This window comes from Hyla sarda, chromosome 6, assembly GCF_029499605.1.
Source record: "Hyla sarda isolate aHylSar1 chromosome 6, aHylSar1.hap1, whole genome shotgun sequence".
NCBI classification, from domain to species: Eukaryota; Metazoa; Chordata; class Amphibia; order Anura; family Hylidae; genus Hyla; species Hyla sarda.
The window spans coordinates 140127546-140150818 of record NC_079194.1 but is presented as its reverse complement, the minus strand read 5'-3'; the positions used below and the strand labels follow the sequence as shown (position 1 = coordinate 140150818).

The following is a 23273-nucleotide window of genomic DNA, read 5'->3' as shown; positions in this document are numbered from 1 at the left end:
TAACACTGGTGATCTGCCTCCTGATAACACTGGTGATCTGCCTCCTGGTAACACTGGTGATCTTCATCCTGATAACAATGATGATCTGCCTCCTGATAACAATGGTAATCTGTGCTTTCTAAGGAGCAAAGAATTAACAGGGGCATGTAACTCTGATACATCCAACAGTTGAGGATCTCAAACATTTATGTCATATGCTATTGGAGGTTAAAGGGGTTTTCCAGAGAGACATTTTTTCAGATCAACTGTTGCCAGAAAGTTATACAGATCTGTTAATGACTTCCTAACCCAGTGAAGCCTTCTAGTCCTTACAAAACAGTATAACTTTCTAGCACCAGTTGATTTTAAAGGTTTTTTTCTCTCCAAAATTCCCTTTACATGTAGAAATGTCCTGCTAACTCCTAAGCAGACTCTCTCTAGTGGTTCTGCTCCAACAATAGACTTTTCTCATCACTCCTTGTGTTATACTGTATTACCGTATATGTTCTCATATGGGAGAATTCCCTATCACACAGCATTAATGCCATTAATAATTTACCGGTAAGAGAGTATAACAGAGCTTGTTGCTCATGTTCTGCTGAGGTGGCCTTCACTTTATAAGCCAATGTTATTGATCATAGGCTAGGAGTTGAAGCCACAGCGAACAAGCATTACAAAGGGCCGTGAGTATATTTAACCAACAATCACGTTCTTACTATTTATACTCAGGTATAGGTAGTGCCCATAACATCCATGGAAGTAAAAAAATATTTTTTCTACAATTTGCTGTTCAGATTATTTTAAGGTTAAGTACATAAAACAAAAACGGGGACAATTTTTTTGACCCAGGTTCCCTAACTTGAAAACATATTGTAGAACAGGTATAAATTGGTATCTGAATGGGTAAAAACTAGGGATCGACCGATTATCGGTTTGGACGATATTATCAGCCGATAATCCCGATTTTGGACATTATCGGTATCGGCAATTACCTTACCGATATGCCGATAATGCCCCGCCCATCACCATCGTTGCCACCCCATTGCCTCCCCCCATCCCCGGTGTTATAATTACCTGTTCCCGGGGGTCTGCGATCCTTCTGGCTCCTGCGCTGTTGCTGTGCGACGGAGCCAGAAGGATTGCGGACCCCCGGGAACAGGTAATTATAACACCGGGGATGTGGGGAGGCGATGGGGCAGCGGCGGTATGTGGGCAGAGGATGGGGGGGAGGCGATGGGCCAGCGGCGGCATGTGGCCAGAGGATGGGGGGAGGCAATGGGGCAGCGGCGGCAGTATGTGGGCAGAGGATGGGGGGGGGGTGGCGATGGAGCAACTGTGGTGGTTAAACTCAGGACAGGCAGGGGGAGAGAAGCAGGCAGCGGCGGCGGTCTCTGGCACCGCAAAAGCCGCTGCAGTTCATTGATTTAAAGTAGGGAACGACCGATTATCGGTATGGCCGATATTATCGGCCGATAATCACGATTTCGGGCATTATCGGTATCGGCAATTATCTTGCCGATAAGCCGATAATGCCTCGCCCCCCGCACCGCCCCCACCGCACCGCGACCGCCACCCCCTCGACCCGCCGCACCGCACCCCCCACCGTGATGCTAGGCGGTGCTAGGCGGATTTTTTCCCATACCGCTATACCGGTCGGGCCCCTCCCCCACCCTCCGAGTCAATAAAAAAATTAAACTTACCCATAATGGGGGTGGTCCAGGCCATCCTTCCTTCATGTAGTGTCCGGGGGCGTTCCGGGTGGAGGGTGGTCCGGTCCGGGCTGTCCTTCTCCCACGGTCTTCTTCTCCCCTCAAGGCAGGCTCCGGCCTAGTACGCTGCATAGACGCCACTACGCCGTGACGTCAGGTGCGTCGCTGCGCACGGGCGTCACTGCGCAGCGATGTCTATGCAGCGTACTAGGCCGGAGCCTGCCCGGAGTGGGGAAGAGGCCCGCCGGAGAAGAAGGACAGCCCGGACCGGACCACCCTCCACCTGGAACGCCCCCGGACACTACAGGAACGATGGATGGATGGCCCGGAGCACCCTGGCAGGTAGGGGAGAGAAGCGGGTGGTGGCGGCGGCGGCGCCCGCTTTAAATCAATGATCTGCAGCGGTGTCGCAGGGGGTTAAATAGCCAATAACTTATACCGGAATATCGGTATAAGTTATCAGCTATCGGCCCTAATCTGCACCGATTATCGGTATCGGTATCGGCCCTAAAAAACCGATATCGGTCGATCCCTAATTTAAAGCGCCCGCTTTAACCCCTTAAGGACGCAGGACGTAAATGTACGTCCTGGTGCGGTGGTACTTAACGCACCAGGATGTACATTTACGTCCTGTGCATAACCGCGGGCATCGGAGCGATGCCCGTGTAATGCGCAGCTGATCCCGGCTGCTGATCACAGCCAGGGACCCGCCGGCAATGGCCGACGCCCGCATTCTCGCGGGCGTCCGCCATTAACCCCTCAGGTGCCGGGATCAATACAGATCCCGGCATCTGCAACAGTGCGCGATTTAAATGAACGATCGGATCGCCTGCAGCGCTGCTGCGGGGATCCGATCATTCAGAACGCCGCACGGAGGTCCCCTCACTTTCCTGCTTCCGGCTCCCGGCGTCTTCTGCTCTGGTCTGAGATCGAGCAGACCAGAGCAGAAGATGACCGATAACACTGATCTGTTCTATGTCCTATACATACAACAGATCAGTATTAGCAATCATGGTATTGCTATGAATAGTCCCCTATGGGGACTATTCAAGTGTAAAAAAAAATGTAAAAAAATTTAAAAGTAAAAGTTCAAAAAAAGTGAAAAATCCCCTCCCCCAATAAAAAAGTTAAACGTCCGTTTTTTCCTATTTTACCCCCAAAAAGCGTAAAAAATAAATTTTATAGACATATTTGGTATCGCCGCGTGCGTAAATGTCCAAACTATTAAAATAAAATGTTAATGATCCCGTTTGGTGAAAAGCGTGAACGTAAAAAAAAAAAAAAGTCCAAAATTGCCACTTTTTTAATACATTTTATTACAAAAAAATTAAAAAAATGTATTAAAAGTTTTTTATATGCAAATGTGGTAGCAAAAAACAGTACAGATCATGGCGCAAAAAATGAGCCCTCACTACGCCGCTTATACGGAAAAATAAAAAAGTTATAGGTCATCAAAATAAAGGGATTATAAAAGTACTAATTTGGTTAAAAAGTTTGTGATTTTTTTTAAGTGCAACAATAATATAAAAGTAAGTAATAATGGGTATCATTTTAATCGTATTGACCCTCAGAATAAAGAACACACATCATTTTTACCGTAAATTGTACGGCGTGAAAACGAAACCTTCCAAAATTAGCAAAATTGCGTTTTTCTTTTTAATTTCCCCACAAAAATAGTGTTTTTTGGTTGCACCATACATTTTATGATATAATGAGTTATGTCATTACAAAGGACAACTGGTCGCGCAAAAAACAAGCCCTCATACTAGTCTATGGATGAAAATATAAAAGAGTTATGATTTTTAGAAGGCGAGGAAGAAAAAATGAAAACGTAAAAATTAAATTGTCTGAGTCCTTAAGGCCAAAATGGGCTGAGTCCTTAAGGGGTTAAATCATTGATCTGCAACGGCTTCTGCCCCGCCGGGGGGGTTGAAATAGCCGATAACTTATACCGAAATATCGGTATAAATTATCGGTTATCGGCCTGAAAGGTGACAGATTATCAGTATTGGCCCTAAAAAATCGATATCGGTCGATCCCTAGTAAAAACTATAGGTAATTTTATATCCCCTAGTTTATTCTGTAATGTGGCTCCAAAAGAAAAAAAAACATAGTTAACTTATATAGGTAACACCTTGTGTGGTAAATCAAGATGTTATGCCCTTATATTGAGAAAGCTGATCACGATGCCTCATATTGAGCCAAAATAAAATATTCCATTTGCTCTAGAGTAAGTATGTAGTTTATTGCATATCTTGTGATTTATGTCATTGACAGTATATTGGGTGCGCTAGTAGAAAACTATACAGTGAATGTATGAATATATAAATTAGATAACACATATTTCTATTGACATATTTAGTTACATCCATCCTGTGGTGTTGTCGGTGCTGTGAGGTGGGCAGTATGTTTTTTGTATTGCATATATATGCTTATATATAGGCAAATAAGATCATCGCACCACCTTCACAGGTAGCATTCCTAAAACAACAGCTTTTAGCTCCAGTTACTGAGTCTCAGAACTGACTGGGATTTAATGCCAAGCCAGAAATCTCCCCAAAAGGGAGGAGGACCCATCTGCAGACAGCTGTTTTGGAGTGTTGCCCCTCGTCAGTACAGAGCAGGGTGTTCTGGCTTGTTTGGTGAGAGGTCACCTGGGCAAAAGGGAAGAATTCTGGCTTGGCATCCCAATCAGTTTTTGAGATTCCATAACTGGAGCTAAAAGCTAATCTTTGGGGAATGCTACCTGTAAAGGTGGTGTGATGAGCTGCTTTGCATATTCATTTTCCCTGAATGCTCAGTGGTGTTAATAGCCTTTGAAACTCTGCGCACCAAAAATGGTGCCCATCCTCAACGATATATATATATATATATATATACAGTATATAGATAGATGAATAATGGGCATAGTCTATGACAAAGGATCCGGGGGATCCGAAACATGTTAGCTTACAGAGCCATGGCATGAGTAATTTGTTTTACATTTTGCTGGCTAATTTCACACTGTTACAAATTTTCTAAAATATTTTATTTTATGCATACATCATCAAAAAACGCAGTGCAGACTTAGCTTCAATGCAGATTGTAATGTGAACAACAAAGGATGTGTTTTTTTAATACAAGCTCCGAGAGTGCTGAACCCTATGGAGACTTTCCTCTGAATGTCTGAATTGCTTTCCTTCTGTACAGACTGCAGATATTGTCCGTGCACCTTTGATCAAACACACCTGCTGTGCTGAAGAACAGGAGGTAAGCGGATAGTATCCATATATTGCTGCATTGATATTACATGTTGTCAATAATCACCATTGTTATCAGGAGGCAGATCTCCATTATTATCAGGAGGCAGATCACCATTATTATCAGGAGGCAGATCACCATTATTATCAGGAGGCAGATCACCATTATTATCAAAAGGCAGATCACCAATATTATCAGGAAGCAGATCACCATTATTATCAGGAGGCAGATCACCATTATTATCAGGAGGCAGATCACCATTATTATCAGGAGGCAGATCACCATTATTATCAGGAGGCAGATCCCCATTATTATCAGGAGGCAGATCACCATTATTATCAGGAGGCAGATCACCATTATTATCAGGAGGCAGATCACCATTATTATTAGGAGGCAGATCCCCATTATTATCAGGAGGCAGATCACCATTATTATCAGGAGGCAGAAGTCCATTATTATCAGGAGGCAGATCAACATTACTATCAGGAGGCAGATCACCATTATTATCAGGAAGCAGATCCCCATTATTATCAGGAGGCAGGTCACCATTATTATCAGGAGGCAGATCACCATTATTATCAGGAGGCAGATCACCATTATTATCAGGAGGCAGATCACCATTATTATCAGGAGGCAGGTCACCATTATTATCAGGAGGCAGATCACCATTATTATCAGAAGGCAGATCACCAATATTATCAGGAGGCAGATCACCATTATTATCAGGAGGCAGATCACCATTATTATCAGGAGGCAGATCACCATTATTATCAGGAGGCAGATCCCCATTATTATCAGGAGGCGGATCACCATTATTATCAGGAGGCAGATCACCATTATTATCAGGAGGCAGATCCCCATTGCTATCAGGAGGCAGATCACCATTGCTATCAGGAGGCAGATCACCATTGTTATCAGGAGGCAGATCACCATTATTATCAGGAGGCAGATCCCCATTATTATCAGGAGGCAGATCACCATTATTATCAGGAGGCAGATCACCATTATTATCAGGAGGCAGATCACCATTATTATCAGGAGGCAGATCCCCATTATTATCAGGAGGCAGATCACCATTATTATCAGGAGGCAGAAGTCCATTATTATCAGGAGGCAGATCAACATTACTATCAGGAGGCAGATCACCATTATTATCAGGAAGCAGATCCCCATTATTATCAGGAGGCAGGTCACCATTATTATCAGGAGGCAGATCACCATTATTATCAGGAGGCAGATCACCATTATTATCAGGAGGCAGATCACCATTATTATCAGGAGGCAGGTCACCATTATTATCAGGAGGCAGATCACCATTATTATCAGAAGGCAGATCACCAATATTATCAGGAGGCAGATCACCATTATTATCAGGAGGCAGATCACCAATATTATCAGGAGGCAGATCACCATTATTATCAGGAGGCAGATCTCCATTATTATCAGGAGGCAGATCACCATTATTATCAGGAGGCAGAAGTCCATTATTATCAAGAGGCAGATCACCATTATTATCAGGAGGCAGATCACCATTATTATCAGGAGGCAGATCCCCATTATTATCAAGAGGCAGATCACCATTGTTATCAGGAGGCAGATCACCATTATTATCAGGAGGCAGATCACCATTATTATCAGGAGGCAGATCACCATTATTATCAGGAGGCAGATCACCATTGCTATCAGGAGGCAGATCACCATTATTATAAGGAGGCAGATCACCATTATTATCAGGAGGCAGATCACCATTATTATCAGGAGGCAGATCACCATTGCTATCAGGAGGCAGATCACCATTATTATAAGGAGGCAGATCACCATTATTATCAGGAAGCAGATCACCATTATTATCAGGAGGCAGATCCCCATTATTATCAGGAGGCAGGTCACCATTGTTATGAGGAGGCAGATGACCATTATTATCAGGAGGCAGATCACAATTGCTATCAAGAGGCAGATCACCATTGCTATCAGGGGGCAGATCACCATTGCTATCAGGAAGCAGATCCCCATTGTTATCAGGAGGCAGATCACCATTATTATCAGGAGGCAGATCACCATTGCTATCAGGAGGCAGATCACCATTATTATCAGGAGGCAGATCACCATTATTATCAGGAGGCAGATCACCATTATTATCAGGAAGCAGATCACCATTATTATCAGGAGGCAGATTACCATTATTATCAGGAGGCAGATCACCATTATTATCAGGAGGCAGATCACCATTATTATCAGGAGGCAGATCACTATTATTATCAGGAGGCAGGTCACCATTATTATCAGGAGGCAGATCACCATTATTATCAGGAGGCAGGTCACCATTATTATCAGGAGGCAGATCACCATTATTATCAGGAGGCAGATCACCATTATTATCAGGAGGCAGGTCACCATTATTATCAGGAGGCAGATCCCCATTATTATCAGGAGGCAGATCACCATTATTATCAGGAGGCAGATCACCATTATTATCAGGAGGCAGGTCACCATTATTATCAGAAGGCAGATCACCAATATTATCAGGAGGCAGATCTCCATTATTATCAGGAGGCAGATCACCATTGCTATCAGGAGGCAGATCACCATTATTATCAGGAGGCAGATCACCATTATTATCAGGAGGCATATCACCATTGCTATCAGGAGGCAGATCACCATTATTATCAGGAGGCAGATCACCATTATTATCAGGAGGCAGATCACCATTATTATCAGGAGGCAGATCACCATTGCTATCAGGAGGCAGATCACCATTATTATCAGGAGGCAGATCACCATTATTATCAGGAGGCATATCACCATTGCTATCAGGAGGCATATCACCATTGCTATCAGGAGGCAGATCACCATTATTATCAGGAGGCATATCACCATTGCTATCAGGAGGCAGATCACCATTATTATCAGGAGGCAGATCACCATTATTATCAGGAGGCAGATCACCATTATTATCAGGAGGCAGATCACCATTGCTATCAGGAGGCAGATCACCATTATTATCAGGAGGCAGATCACCATTATTATCAGGAGGCATATCACCATTGCTATCAGGAGGCATATCACCATTGCTATCAGGAGGCAGATCACCATTATTATCAGGAGGCATATCACCATTGCTATCAGGAGGGAGACACTGGCCCTGATTTACTAAGAGTGTTGTGTAGTTTTCTTTGTGGGTTTTAATTCCCTGAAATTTTTTTTCCACGGTATTAACGAAGGTTTCCATATATTTAGCACTTTTCCCTACAATTTGCTTTTCTTTTTTTTTACACATGCTCTGGTCTCTGGGGTTTAGTAAATATGTTGGGTTTTTGTGAAAATGTCAGGGACACGCCCCCTTTTAAAGACAGCCACATCCTTTATCTGGTTTTTCTCAGTAAAATGGAGAGTTGGTCGGGTTTTTTTCATTTCTGGAGCAATGAGACAGAATTCTGGCGCAATGAGACAGAATCTGTCGCAATGCACCAGCATCTGGCGCACAACCCGACAAAACATGTTGGGATTACAATAGTAAATCAGGGCCACTGTTGTTATTAGATCATAGATCACAATTATCAACAGGAAGACCAGAACACTATTAGTATCAGAAGGCCGATCACCATCAGTATCAGAAGGCCGATCACCAATGTTTTTACTATGCAGATCAGACTGCAGATCACCATTGTTACCAGGGGGCAGAGCACCACTGTAATCATAAGCTAGGGCACCAAAGCATCAGGAGGCAGGTACCAAGATGTTCTCACTATGCAGATATTAGAAGGCTGATGACTGCTGTCAGATCCCCATTGCTATAAGAACGCAATTCAGTATTGTTAAGGAAGGACAGGTTGCTGGCTACCTGCAATGAGATTTTAGTGAAATAAAAAATGGAGGAATTAAATTCCATGAAATGCCAGAAATATAAAAATTGGCCTCCTGGGGCTTCGGGGGAGTCAAGTCTAAATAGACAATATTTTGTTTGGGAATGTCACTACAACTAAAGTACATTATAAGTATAGGTTATTGTTCTGATCAGGCCTTCAGAACAGTGACCTGCATGAGATATCGCTCAATGAAAATACAGATGTATTAGTCCTGGCCCTGCCTTCGACAAATAGTCACATAGTAAGGAGGACCTGCAGATATTTGCATCAGATTACAACCTGTCATAGCTGGGAGGAGGGGAGCATCGATTTGTTGCCATGTGTGAATCTCAGGGTAATGGGGGGGCTGGAAGAACATTAGATCATTGAATGTGTTTCTGCTGAGAGAGGGAAATGTGAGCATATTCCATCATGGTCTGAACAGTAGTGTGCCCTCACTCATTCCTGTACTGTTCACTTATCTGTATCGCATGATGATGATAAGATGCAGCTTGTACAGAATTCATGAAAAGTCCACCAAAATGTATGGAGCACATCACATATGACTGGGCTGATGACGGGCATCATATCTAAGGATTCTGCATTACAAGTCACAAGTAAACGTGTATATTGCCATTGGGATCTGTGCATCCCATGTATGGCACACCACGTATAATCAGACCATTGGCCCCTACTGACCAGTCTGGATATAAATGTTATCTGATTGTCCTTTTCTTAAGGTAATGGTAGTTCTCAAACCACCTCAGCTGAGAACATTAAATGCACATATTCTCAGCTACCCCAAGATGGTATTTCTGCATCTTGCCTGCTCCCTGCAGAACAGAGGATGTGTATCTTTTCCCTCCCTTCAGGAGAACAGTGCATCTTCCCAGCTGCCTCCAGGACACATGATGTGCATCTTGTCAACACTCCCCAGAGCACATTTGCATCTTTTCATCCCCTTACTGGAGAGCAGATCGCTGTGCATGTTCCCAGATACCTTAAGGATAGTGAATGAACACTTTTTCAGATACCTGCATGGTTAAACTTGCTATGCTAGAGGTGTTTGAAGGCCATAGAAAAGTCAATGTTTGAATCTGACTGCAGTCAGAGAGGTCACTTGAATTGAGAAGACTCCTGCTGTGGAGAGTTCCTTATGTAAGAGACATTCACTTACATTTGAGGTCAATTACTGCCCAGATCCCTAATATTGGGGCATAAGTAACTGTAAACCATGCAGTGTATTAATAAACATGGTAGCCAACAGCTGGGAGACCATAACACTACACCCTGTTCTTGCAAGTCTTCAGACAACACAAAACCCTTGGCTTCTTCTCCATTGTTAATGACCAATTCATTTCCACAACTTTCCCATATTGATTAATTATGTCCAATCAGTGAGCCGGCTCCAGTAATCAGCTTTAAGGAGAGGCTCTGGCTGATGATCGCGGTTGTCATACGTAAGGAGGATTCGCAGCAGAGAACAACTGTTTCTCCAAATAACGGCTTCCAACTGGGAAAATCAGTAATGAAATCAGCTCTGCCTGAAAGCTGCCATCACCAATACCAATTCACTCCGAGGCTACATTCAAACAATGTGTTTTTGCCCATTTGGGGGGCATAAAACTGAATTTTTACTGTTCAAAAAACCCTTACACTTTGTTCAGGTTTTGAGATGCAGTTTTCAAGATAAAATCTGGAATAGATTGAAGAAAGAAGTGATATCTGATCTGTCCCCTTTATTATGATTCTACAACTGGTTTTCGCTTTATCAACTACATTACAAAATCTGAACAAAACCTCAAGGTGTAGAGAACCCATAGGCTTCCTGCAGACACAGTTTTTGTCCTGCAATATATGTGTTTTTATAGGGGTTATTTTCACCTGTGTTTTTCTCATTATGTCATGAGAACAATGGGGGGAGAAAAAAGAAACAAAGGGGTGCTCTGTTGTGTAGCATATCAGTTGCTGTACAGCCCCCCCACCACAATGATATACTGACCTTGTGGAGTTGCGCTTATAATAAGTTTCTCTCCCTATGTACACTCCCCTCTACACCCTTCTCTGTTATACAACACCTTCATCCTCACATTGACTTCTCTAACTGGCTGAATGGTGGGGTCGGGAGCTTGGGTGATATATGCTCTTCCACCTCTCTGCTCCCCTTTTCAACATTTGCTCCCAAGTACCACATACCCCATACTGAGGAGGAGTGTCTAAAGCATATAAGCATTTACAATTGTTGCGATCCTCTGACACCCATCCCTTCCAACCAATGTGGGGGTATCTCGGAGGACCAATGGCTCTCCCTGTATTCTCTCCCATTTAAGCTCTCTAAATGTACCAACCATGCTGAATCTGACTGCAAAATTTTGTATCGAAGGTACTATACCCCGGAACGTCTGTCTAGGATATATCCTGGAATGAATCCTACCTGCTGGAGGTGTGGTGCTCAAGTGGGGACCTTCCTTCATATTTGGTGGACGTGTAGTGCTTTAACGCTCTTTTGGTCTAGAGTGCTCCACCTACTCCATGATGTTTTGGACATCGTTATCCCCTGGGGTCCAGACTTTGCCTTACTCTCCAATCACATCGTTGATCTCCCTAGCCAATGTAGGACTATCGCATTTCACATTCTTACAGCTGCTCGTCTTCTTATTGCCTCTGCATGGAAATCCAAGCACACTCCGGACTTTGCCCTGTTGCGGGCCAGGATGACGTACTCATGTGAAATGGAGAGATTGATAGCCCGTAGATTGGGCAAGGAACAGGACTTTCTTCAATTGTGGGACAAATGGTTACGGTATACTGCTCGTAATCAATTGGCCATTAAGTGAGGACATGCCCAATTACCGCCTTACTTTAGGATTTTTGCTTGGATGTGTTCCCCTACTATGGTTCATGTCAATCAGTTGCTCCCTTAACCATGCTCCTTGGGTTTGACATTGTCCTCTACCATTTGACTACTGTACATTTTGACGTATGTGCCAAAGTATTTACTTTAGGGATTGTGCACTTTCTCTCTCTCCCCCCCCCCTTCCTCCCCTTGTCGGTACCCCTTGTCTGTATCTTCCCTCGCCCTCTCTCCCTTATCTGAGTTTTATGGGCTGTATTGTATCCTATGGAGTCCCTCGTTTACATGCTTTGCCTGTTTTGTACTTTTGTATACCTGTAAAACTTGATAAATAAAGCTTTGAAAAAAAAAAAAAAAAGCATGAATAGTATCTGAGCTGCTGTACTCCGACCTAATCTCACTCCTAGGGGAGCAGATAGGCAATGCGGAAGTAGAAAACAGGCAGACGTGTCAGGAACCGGACTAGTATGCGGGTAGGATACGGGTAGTGGATCCTATGAGTCAGTGTGGCGATGACGTGGGCCGTACAAGGGGACCGGTTCTAAGAAGTCACTGGTTTTCACCAGAGCCCGCCACAAGGCGGGATGGACTTGCTGCGGCGGTAACTCCCAGGTCGTATCCCCTGATGGCGATTCGACCTCACTGACAGCTGAGATAGGTGTGGTACACAAACACAAGGCGAAGGCAAGGTCGGACGTAGCAAGAGGTCAAGGCAGGCGGCAAGGTTCGTAGTCAGGGGCAACGGCAAAGGGTCTGGATACACAGGCTAGGGATACACACAAAACGCTTTCTCTGGGCACTAGGGCAACAAGATCCGGCAAGGACAGGAAGGGGAAGTGGGTTTTTATACGTTTTGGACTGATTGGGCCAGGCACCAATTAATGGTGCACTGGTCCTTTAAATCTCAGTAAGTTGGCGCGTGCGCACCCTAAGGAGCGGGGCCGCGCGCGCCGGGAGGAAGCAGCAGCGGGAGGACGGTGAGTGACATGGGATACGATCCGTAAGTGGGGACGTCCCGCCGCTGAGAGGGGGACAGCGCTCTTGGACAGGAGCAGTGACCGGAGCGCTGTTAGAGGGAGAACGCCGCGAGCGCTCCGGGGAAGCAGCGGGACCCGGGGCGCTCGGCGTTACAAGACGCAAATACGACCGCGGACAAGGCACAGGACAACAGTATCAATGGGGCAACGCATTTCAGTACTATCTAGTACCTTCTTCAGGTCGCCAGAATTATTCTGATGCCACGATCCTGTGTGGAAACTGTGCTGCCAATGTCTATCTCATTATGTCATGCATTTCTTTTATCATATGATTCAAAGACTTTCTACACATGTACAATGATGGAATAATGCCACAAAAATACTCCCACACACATACACACAAATCGGTGAGAGAAAACACACCCCAAACTGAAAGGAGAAAAAAAACACCACAAATACAAAAGCATTGCAGGCATAATATTTCACATTAGCTTATTGACATTAACTTCATAAAATTATTGTTATTAACAGCATTTTACTAAAAAAACGTCTTGTCTATAACCACCCTTGAAATCAGTGGAGAAGCAGCTGAAAGCAGGCGGCTCTCATCTCCGCCTCACACTGCAGCATGGAAAATCCATCTCAGAGGGCCTGTCTCTAGAATAGCCTGTACACTAAACCCAACATAACCAGGCTACCCTGAGAGATATAGGACAGCCATTCAGTACGCCCACACCCATTATGTCAGGGAGCTGAGAAACAGCTCAATACCTTTTCTAAGGCTCTAATGTGAACATGACCGAGGGCTCACATGGTAGCGTCATCCCTCCACCTCAGCAGGATGCTTGCTGCCTTTTATGTGCAACCCTGTCCCCAGCAAATGAAAAAGCTGCAGTGTTGATTTTATTTTACTCATTTATGGTAAAATATGACCTGCAATGACGTTTTATGGGTTCTAGGCTTCTATGTGGTCCAGAGCACTTGTATTCAGCCTCCGAGGACATGCACAGGGAAGTTCCCCAATCCTTCAGATCTCTAATACTACATGAATCCAAACAACATCAGGATCACGTCCAGTGTCAGACTGATTCCAAACTAAAATATGACATCCTCCCCAATGTCTTCTACTATAGCACATCCAGAGCTACATTGGCAATACCATCACATGTTGTATTACACAGTAAAGGACATATGTAATTCACAGACATGGATGAAAAAGATGGAACAATCACAGGAAGAAACCAACACAAGATCAGACGTTCTGGTTCTGGTTACTCTACTGAGTGGATGCCGCCTGTTTATCCTGTCACTATTTACTATGAAAAGATAGATTAATCTATTATTCAACAGGACAGAAAAGTAGGAACCTTTATCAATTCTGCTTTTTTTGTTTTTGAATCAGTTTTTAATAGAAAAAAAAATAAAAATGGGCCATACTCTCATGTTTGGAGTATCAGCTCAGGGATGTCCAGACATTAAGTCTCCATAACTATAAAACACAGAAGTACAACCAGAGCCACAGCAGAGATGACACCCCTAACATGAGTCCACTCTGTAACTGTGTCTCTCACGTGGAGCCCCTAGGAGACCAGTCAAAGCGGCCATAGAGGGATGAGGGTGGAGGAATAGTGTCCTGACCTGATGCTACTACTGTGGAAAAGGCTGCAGCTCATTTCACCTACACCTACTATATCCATGTGCTCTCTGTCAGTCATGTCATCAGACCTCCTGCACACATATGTTCAGCCCAGTACACCGTGTCCTGACATGACCTTGTCCAGAGTGTAGTCAGGAGACAACAGCGGAGTGGATAAAGTAGATGTTCATTCATGCACAGGACAGCAGACACTCCCTGCTTCTCCTTATTCCTCCTCTATCTCTATCCAGCATTCAGCCTCCATGTCCCTTACTCCTCCACTATCCAGCCCCAGCATCCACCATCCCTGTTCCTCCATCTCACTCCACTATCAGCTCCAGCATTCCCACTCCTTTCTTTACCTCTTCCTCATTTCTACTCTATTTAGCTCCAGCATCCACTCTCCCAGTTACTCCTCCATCCTCCTCATTTCTTTATTATTCAGCTCCAGCATCCACCATCCCTGTTCCTCCATCTCACTCCTCCACTATCAGCTCCAGCATTCCCAATGCTTTCTCTACCTCTTCCTCATTTCTACTCTATTTAGCTCCAGCATCCACTCTCCCAGTTACTCCTCCATCCTCCTCATTTCTTTATTATTCAGCTCCAGCATCCACAGTCCCTGCTCCTGCTCATTCTTCCACTATCTAGATTTCATATTAGCCTTTCTTGACCCTCTGTTCTTTACTATTCAGCACCAGCATCCACCCATACTGCTCCTCATTTCCTCCATGCTCCAGCATTTGTTCTCATTGCTGCCCCTCCTCATTCCTCCATGCACCAGCATCATCTCTGCTCCTTCTACTTATTCCTCCACTATTTAGCTCTAGCATCCACCCCTGTGCCTCATTTCTCCACTATTCAGCTCCAACATCTATCCTCCCTGCCCCTCCCCTCTACCTTAAAACTTCCCTATCATTATCCATCCTTTTTGCTCTTCCTTCTTCCTCCACTAGTTATCTCCAACATCCATCCTCTCATTTACTTCTGCTTATTCATCCACTATCCAGCTCCATCATCCACCTTTATCCTTCACTATACAGCCCATAAAACCTTTCTGATCCTCCACCACACTCCTCTACACTGTCCTTTAACCAACCATCCGTCCTGCTCCCCTTCATTTCTTCACTAACTTGCTCCAATATCCACATAGTCTGTTCTTTTTTATTCTCCCACTATCACACTTCAGCATCTAAACTCTCTTCTGCTCCTCCTCATTTCTCAATGATCCAGCTCCAGCATTCACCACTCCCTTTTCCTGCTCATTCTTCCACTATCCACCCCCCACCCTCCCCGCTTCTCCTCTTCCTCCTCCTCCAATATCCAACTCCAATATCGAACCTACCAGCTCTTTCTACTCATTCATCCACTATCCAGCTCTGGCATTTACCATCCCTGCTCCAGGTCTACCCTCCACCATGATCCTCCCCTTCCTTATCCTTTACTCCCCAGCTCCAATAACCACCCTTCCTACTCTTCCCGTTCATTCATTTACTATCCAGCTCCAGCATACGCTATTCCATGCTCCTTTATTCAACATTATCCAGTTCCAGCATCCACCCTTTCTGTCCCTATGTTCTGCCATGCTTCTTTATTCTCTGTTTTTCCCATTCTTCTCCAAGCATACAGGAGATGTGTAGCACTGCACTGCCAGCGTAATGTCACACTTCAGGGAATCGGTGCCATGCAGAGATTGCAGGAAAAGCCCTATCCTAACAATCCATAACTGATCAGCAGGCACTGACATAGCTTCCTTTCCAGCTCATTCTCATATTTTCCTAATTCCCTCAGTAGGAAAAAAGAGCTGGAGAGACATGAAGCAGGAAAACATGCAGAATGCCCCCTGGGGAGGGTATCACATGCAAAACAATATCTCCTGAGCACCAGATATGCAGCAATGATGACAAGAGCTGTGTGATTTCACTGCATCACACACGTCACAGGCCAGAGCCTAGAGACCCCCACACCAGACCACCAACCAAACCCTCTGCATTAAAGCCTCTGTATCAATCCCATCTAGGTCTCTAAATTATCCATGGAGGGGGGGGGGGGTCTGATGCAGCATGGAATCTTGGATTACAGTGGTACATAAATAGACACAAAAGGGAAGAAACAGGGATGGAAGCCTGGTTGGATGAGGGAAGGATGGACGACTGAACAGGTGGGAAAGGAGACCTTGGGGAAAAAGAAGGATGGAGGCCTGGGGAAGACACAGGAACAATGACTGGGTGGGGAGGTGTACAAGAAAAGGGGACTGGAGAGTTAAAGTAGATCAGGAGAGAAATAAGGATGGAGACTAGAGGAGTAAGAGGCATGTTGTGGGGGGAAACAAAAATGGAGTTCAAGGGAGAACACAGATGGGGGATCGGGGGTAACAGGCATGGGGGTCAGGGAAGCAACATGGAGGAAGAAGCATAGGGTTGATAATGGGCAAGGATAAATGACTGGGGGAGGGAACAACAAAACGAGGATGAAGGACTGGGGGAAACAGGAAAGCAAGAAAAGGGGAACAATAATGAAGGCCAAGGAAGAACTGGGATTGAAGACTAGGCTGGAATGAAGATGGAGGCTTGGGAAGGAACAAACATAGGGGGCAAGGGAGGTAAGGATGGAAGACTTGTAAGAGAACAGGAAAACAAGAATGAAGGACTGGAGGAATCAAGTAAGGATGCTGGGAGTAAACAAGGACAGAGAAATAGAGACCAAAGGACCAAGGATGAAGAACTGAGGAAGGACACAGATGAAATACTGGAGGAGACAGGTAAGGAAGCTGAGAGAAAACATGGATGGAGGACTAGAGACCAAAGGACTAAGGATGAAGAAGAAGAACAATGGAGGCCTGGAGGGTTGCACAAATGGAACAAGGATAGAGGACCATGGTAGGGAACAAGGATGGAGGACTTCATGCGGAACAAGAATGAAGGAAAAAACTTAATAAAAATAGTTCCTGGGGGGGGGGGGGGGGATGGGAAACATCAGATACAGCACAGTAAAGAGTGATACATGGAGAGGGGGAAACTGTGATAAATATACATATAAACACAGGGGACAATGTGATTACATATGTATAGGGTACACACATATACAGGAAACACTGTTATAATGTATATATATATATATATATATATATATACACACACATATATATATATATATTTGTATAGGGTACAGACATATATAGGGAACACTGTTATACATATAGATATATATATACACACAAAACATTTATAAATAGGGTACACACATACATTGCATTGTGATTATATTTACACATGACAGCTCTGCCCCACTTACAGTATGCAGTAAGGGAGAATCGTCTCAGCTCATGTGACAGCTGTGGGGCCCCTCATTTACACCAGCAGAACCATGCAACAGCTCGGGCCCCTCATTCACACGAGTAAAATCATGTGACAGTTCTGGGGCCCCTCATTCACAAGGGTAGAATCATGTGACAGTTCTGGGGGCCCTCATTCACACAAGTATAATCATGTGACATTTCTGGGGCCCCTCATTCACACCAGCAGAATCATGTGACAGCTCTAGGGCCCCTCATTCACAAGAGTAGAATCATGTGACAGCTCTGGGGCCCCTCATTTACACAAGTATAATCATGTGACATTTCTGGGGGCCCTCATTCACAGGAGCAGAATCATGTGACAGCTCTAGGGCCCCTCATTCACACGAATTGAATCATATGACAGCTCTGGGGCCCCTCATTCTCAGACTATAATCATATGACAGCTCTGGGGCCCCTCATTCTCAGAGTATAATCATATGACAGCTCTGGGGCCCCTCATTCTCAGAGTATAATCATATGACAGCTCTGGGGCCCCTCATTCTCAGAGTATAACCATATGACAGCTCTGGGGCCCCTCATTCTCAGAGTATAACCATATGACAGCTCTGGGGCCCCTCATTCTCAGCTCTGGGGCCCTCGTAGACACAGGGAGAGTTACGTGACAGCTCTAGGGGTCTCCGCCTCTTATACACACATAGGGGCCCCCCATACACCATCTTTCCCTTATCTCTTACCTGACTTCTCCAAGCCGGGCTCCTGCAGAGGAGGTTGCGGCGCTGCTGCTGGGCCCGGGGAGCTGTCCACCTCGGCTTGGTGCTGAAGCTCCGGGCCCGGGGCTGGGAAGAGGCTGGCCGGCTCCCCCTCCACCTTCCCCGGCCTCCAGGCTGGCCTCGTTCCCCATGCCGCGCTTTGTGTACGGGGAGAAGGTTTACGGGAACCGGAGCAACGAGCAGCGGAGGACAGAGCGTCACTGCCCGAAACGGTCCTCCGCCATCCCGGCCCTGCGCGTCCCCGACCGGTCACATGTCTGTACCGAGAACGCGCCTCCCTGCTGCCAGAGGCCGAGAGGAGGAGGAACGGAGAGGCAGGAAGGGGCCCCGAGATAGGTTGTAAGAGAGGGGCCCTAGAGACAGTGAGAGGAAAGGAAGACAGCTGTGGGATAGAGGGGCCGGGGTGATGTATAGGGGGGGGCAGAGATGGGTTCTAGAGAGAATGAGGAGCCTGACATAGAGAAGCTGGGCCTGGGGACCGAGAGGAAGGAAACTGAGAGAGAGAGGAGCCCAAGATAGAGACAGAGGGACCCCCAGAATAGACATATTAGGCCATGAGAGAGGGGGACCTAAAGATGGAGAGGACCCTGAGATAGACGGGGACACAAAAGAGAGAGGCATAACTAGAATCCCACGGGCTCCAGGACAAATTATGGACCTGGCCCCTGCCTCCCACCATCCTGTCCCTCACTCACAGCTAATGTCTTCCTGGAGTTTTCTTCCCCCTTTTTTCTACAAACTCACATTAGGCAGGTATGTCTCAACAGTATTAAGGTATTCCCTTCAATAAGCAGGTAGTCCCTCTGTAGGCAGGTGACCCCTCCTCAATAGGCAAGTAGTCCCCCCCCCCCCCCCCCCCCCCCCAGTAGGCAGAATACCCCTCTCAAAAGGCAGATAGTCCCAACAGAGGCCAGGTAGCCTCCGCATTGGCCAGGTAGCCCCTCTTCCCAAGTAGGCAGGTAGTCCCCCCTACCTGCTAAAATAATTGGGGGGAAAAAATCATACTTTTCACGCAAAGCAACAGTCAGGACAGCTTCAACCCTACTCTTGTGTAGGTGGCGATAACTAGTGATGTCACTACCTGCACCAGGGCAGAGGTCAGTCTATGCTCCTGTTGAAGCAGTCTGTGGAGAATTATTATGTGGGCAATTCCAGCCATTAACCCCTTAAGGACGGAGCCCATTTTCACCTCTAGGACGAAGCCCTTTTTTGCAAATCTGACCACTGTCACTTTAAACATTAATAACTCTGGAATGCTTTTACTTATCATTCTGATTCTGAGATTGTTTTTTCGTGACATATTCTACTTTAACATAGTGGTAAATTTTTGTGGTAACTTGCATCCTTTCTTGGTGAAAAATCCCAAAATTTGATGAAAAAATAAAAAATTTTGCATTTTTGTAACTTTGAAGGAAAATGGATATTCCAAAAAAATTTTTTTTTGGATTCACATATACAATATGTTTACTTTATGATTGCATCATAAAATTGACGAGTTTTTACTTTTGGAAGACACCAGAGGGCTTCAAAGTTCAGCAGCAATTTTCCAATTTTTCACAAAATTTTCAAACTCGCAATTTTTCAGGGACCAGTTCAGGTTTGAAGTGGATTTGAAGGGTCTTCATATTAGAAATATCCCATAAATGACCCCATTATAAAAACTGCACCCCTCCAAGTATTCAAAATGACATTCAGTAAATGTTTTAACCCCTTGAGCTGCGGCGGAAAATTTGCCGCAGCTCAAATTTGTAGCGGGGAACTCACTGTAATCTGCCGCCAGTGTGAATGTAGCCTGTACATTCACACGGGAGGGGGGTCAAAACTACAACTCCCAGCATGCACTGACAGACCATGCATGCTGGGAGTTGTAGTTTTGCAACAGCTGGAGGCACACTGGCTGGAAAACCTTGAGTTAGGTTCTATGACCTAACTCAGTATTTTCCAACCAGTGTGCCTCCAGCTGTTGGAAAACTGCAACTCCCAGCATGTACTGATTGCGGAAGGGCATGCTGGGAGATGTAGTTATGCAATGGCTGGAGGCACGCAAGTACAACTCCCAGCATGCCAAGACAGCCTTATGCTGTTCCTGAATGCTGGGAGTTGTAGTTTTGCAAGATTTAGAGGGGTTCAAGTTGTAAATCACTGTCCAGTGGTCTCAAAACTGTGGCCCTCCAGATGTTGCAAAACTACAACTCGCAGCATGCCCAGACAGAAAACTGCTGTCTGGGCATGCTGAGAGTTGTAGTTTTGCAACATCTGGAGGGCTACAGTTTGAGACCACTTAGTGATCTACAACCTGAACCCCTCTAAATATTGCAAAACTACAAGTCCCAGCATGTCCACACAGCAAACAGCTGTCTGGGCATGCTGGGAGTTGTAGTTTTGCAACATCTGGAGGGCCACGGTTTAGAGACCACTGTAAACTGTGGCCCTCCGGATGTTGCTAGGCAACAACTCACCTAGCAGGACCCGGAAGCCGCCGCCTCACGTGGGGGATCCACGCATGGAGGATCGCGATCCGGGATCCAGGTAGGGACCTTCGGCGCCGACCTTCCCTGGACGGTTCCCTCGTTTTGCCCGGACACCAATAGGTGGGCAAAGCGGGGGAACCGAACTTTAACCCCCCCTCCCCCGGTCTGCTATCGGTCGGTCGCTCGGCCGACCAATAGCAGGGATAGGAGGGGTGGCACCCCTGCCACCAAACTCCTATCCCCCGATCCCTCTTATTTTCCGGGTCACCAGTGACCCGTATGACCCGGAATCGCGCAGATCGCAGGTCTGAATTGACCTGCGATTTGCGCGCATCGCGGTCATGGGGGGGTCTCAGGACCCCCCTCGGCGATGTGCCGGGATGCCTGCTGTTAGATAACAGCAGTCATCCCAGCCCGATCACCGCTACCGGTGACGCGGCGCTCCCGGAACCCCGCGACGTACATGTACGTCGCCGCGCGCCAAGTGACAATTCGCGGCGCCGTACATGTACGTCGCTCGTCGTGAAGGGGTTAAAGTAAACGGGGCCCATGTGCACATATACTGTTAGTCAGCAACCGATTTTGACAGTTTGCCAACATACAGTCATGGCCGTAAATGTTGGCACCCCTGAAATTTTTCTAGAAAATGAAGTATTTCTCACAGAAAAGGATTGCAGTAACACATGTTTTGCAATAAAAAATGTTTATTCCCTTTGTGTGTATTGGAACTAAACCAAAAAATCCCATCCCTTCCCCAATATCGCGCCACACCCCTACCCCTTAATTCCCTGGTTGAACTTGATGGACATATGTCTTTTTTCGACTATACTAACTATGTAACTATGTAAAAGAGGGAGAGAAAAAAGCAAATTGGACATAATGTCACACCAAACTCCAAAAATGGTCTGGAAAAAATTATTGGCACCCTTTCAAAATTGTGGAAAAATAAGATTGTTTGCAACAGGTGTTGGCAATATAAAAATCACACCTGAAAGCAGATAAAAAGGAGAGAAGTTTACTTAGTCTTTGCATTGTGTGTCTGTGTAAGCATGGACAACAGAAAGAGGAGAAGAGAACTGTCTGAAAAATATCAACAATCTCAAGGTTACAAGTCCATCTCCAGAGATCTAGAGTTGCCTTTGTCCACAGTGCGCAACATTATCAAGAAGTTTGCAACCCATGGCACTGTAGCTAATCTCCCTGGGCGTGGACAAAAGGGAAAAATTGATGAAAGGTGTCAACACAGGATAGTCCAGATGGTGGATAAGCAGCCCCAAACAAGTTCCAAAGATATTCAAGCTGTCCTGCCAGCTCAGGGAACATCAGTGTCAGCGCGAACTATCTGTCGACATTTAAATGAAATTAAACGCTATGGCAGGAGACCCAGGAGGACCCCACTGCTGACACAGAGACATAAAAAAGCAAGACTACATTTTGTGAAAATGAACTTGAGTAAGCCAAAATCCTTCTGGGAAAACATCTTGTGGACAGATGAGACCAAGATAGAGCTTTTTGGTAAAGCACATCTTTCTATTGTTTACTGAAAACGAAATGAGGCCTGCAAAGAAAAGAACACAGTACCTACAGTGAAATATGGTGGAGGTTCAATGATGTTTTGGGGTTATTATGCTGCCTCTGGCACTGGGTGCCTTGAATGTGTGCAAGGCATCATGAAATCTGAGGATTACCAATGGATTTTGGGTCACACTGTACAGCCCAGTGTCAGAAATCTGGGTTTATGTCCAAGATCTTGGGTCTTCCAGCAGGACAATGACCCCAAACATACGTCAAAAAGCACACAGAAATGTATGGCAACAAAGCGCTGGAGAGTTCTGAAGTGGCAAGCAATGAGTCCAGATCTAAACCCCATTGAACACCTGGGGAGCGATCTTAAAATTGCTGTTAGGAAAAGGCGCCTTCCAATAAGAGAGACCTGATTCAGTTTGCAAAAGAAGAGTGATCCAACATTCCGGCTGAGAGGTGTAAGAAGCTTATTGATGGTTATAGGAAGCGACTGATTTCAGTAATTTTTTCCAAAGGGTGTGCAACCAAATATTAAGTTAAGGGTGCCAATAATTTTGTCCAGCCCATTTTGGAGTTTGGTGTGACATTATGTCCAATTTGCTTTTTTTCCTCTTTTTTGGTTTAGTTCCAATACACACAAAGGGAATAAACAAGTGTATAGCAAAACGTGTTACTGCAGTCCTTTTCTGTGAGAAATACTTCATTTTCTAGAAAAATTTCAGGGGTCGCCAACATTTATGGCCATGATTGTATGTGCGCAACAAAGTGCCAAATCGTAGAGTGAACCCTGCCTTGGAGTTATTTTGATATTTCATGGTAGTACAATTACATGGTAGTACAATTACAGCAATGCCCAGTTGACATTAGTTTCTAATGTGTTTTACTGCTTTAAAAAAATAAAAATAAACTTTTGAAAAATAGAATTCCTCTGTACTTCCTTATTCTGACCCCCAAAATTTTTAGATTTTCT

General features: G+C 45.3%; 1 protein-coding gene across 2 annotated transcripts in view; it reads right to left on the bottom strand.

Annotated features, from left to right (window-relative positions):
* The window catches only part of BSN (bassoon presynaptic cytomatrix protein), a 277532-nt gene extending 258853 nt beyond the window's left edge, over positions 1–18679 (bottom strand). Inside the window, exon 1 of one of the 2 annotated variants that reach the window (XM_056525257.1) lies at positions 18273–18679. In XM_056525257.1, the coding sequence (XP_056381232.1) occupies positions 18273–18439 (167 nt within the window). In that variant the 5' untranslated portion in view covers positions 18440–18679. The remainder of the gene's footprint in view (positions 1–18272) is intronic. The other variant, XM_056525259.1, reaches the window with a different exon arrangement.
* Between the last annotated feature and the right edge of the window lie 4594 nt (positions 18680–23273).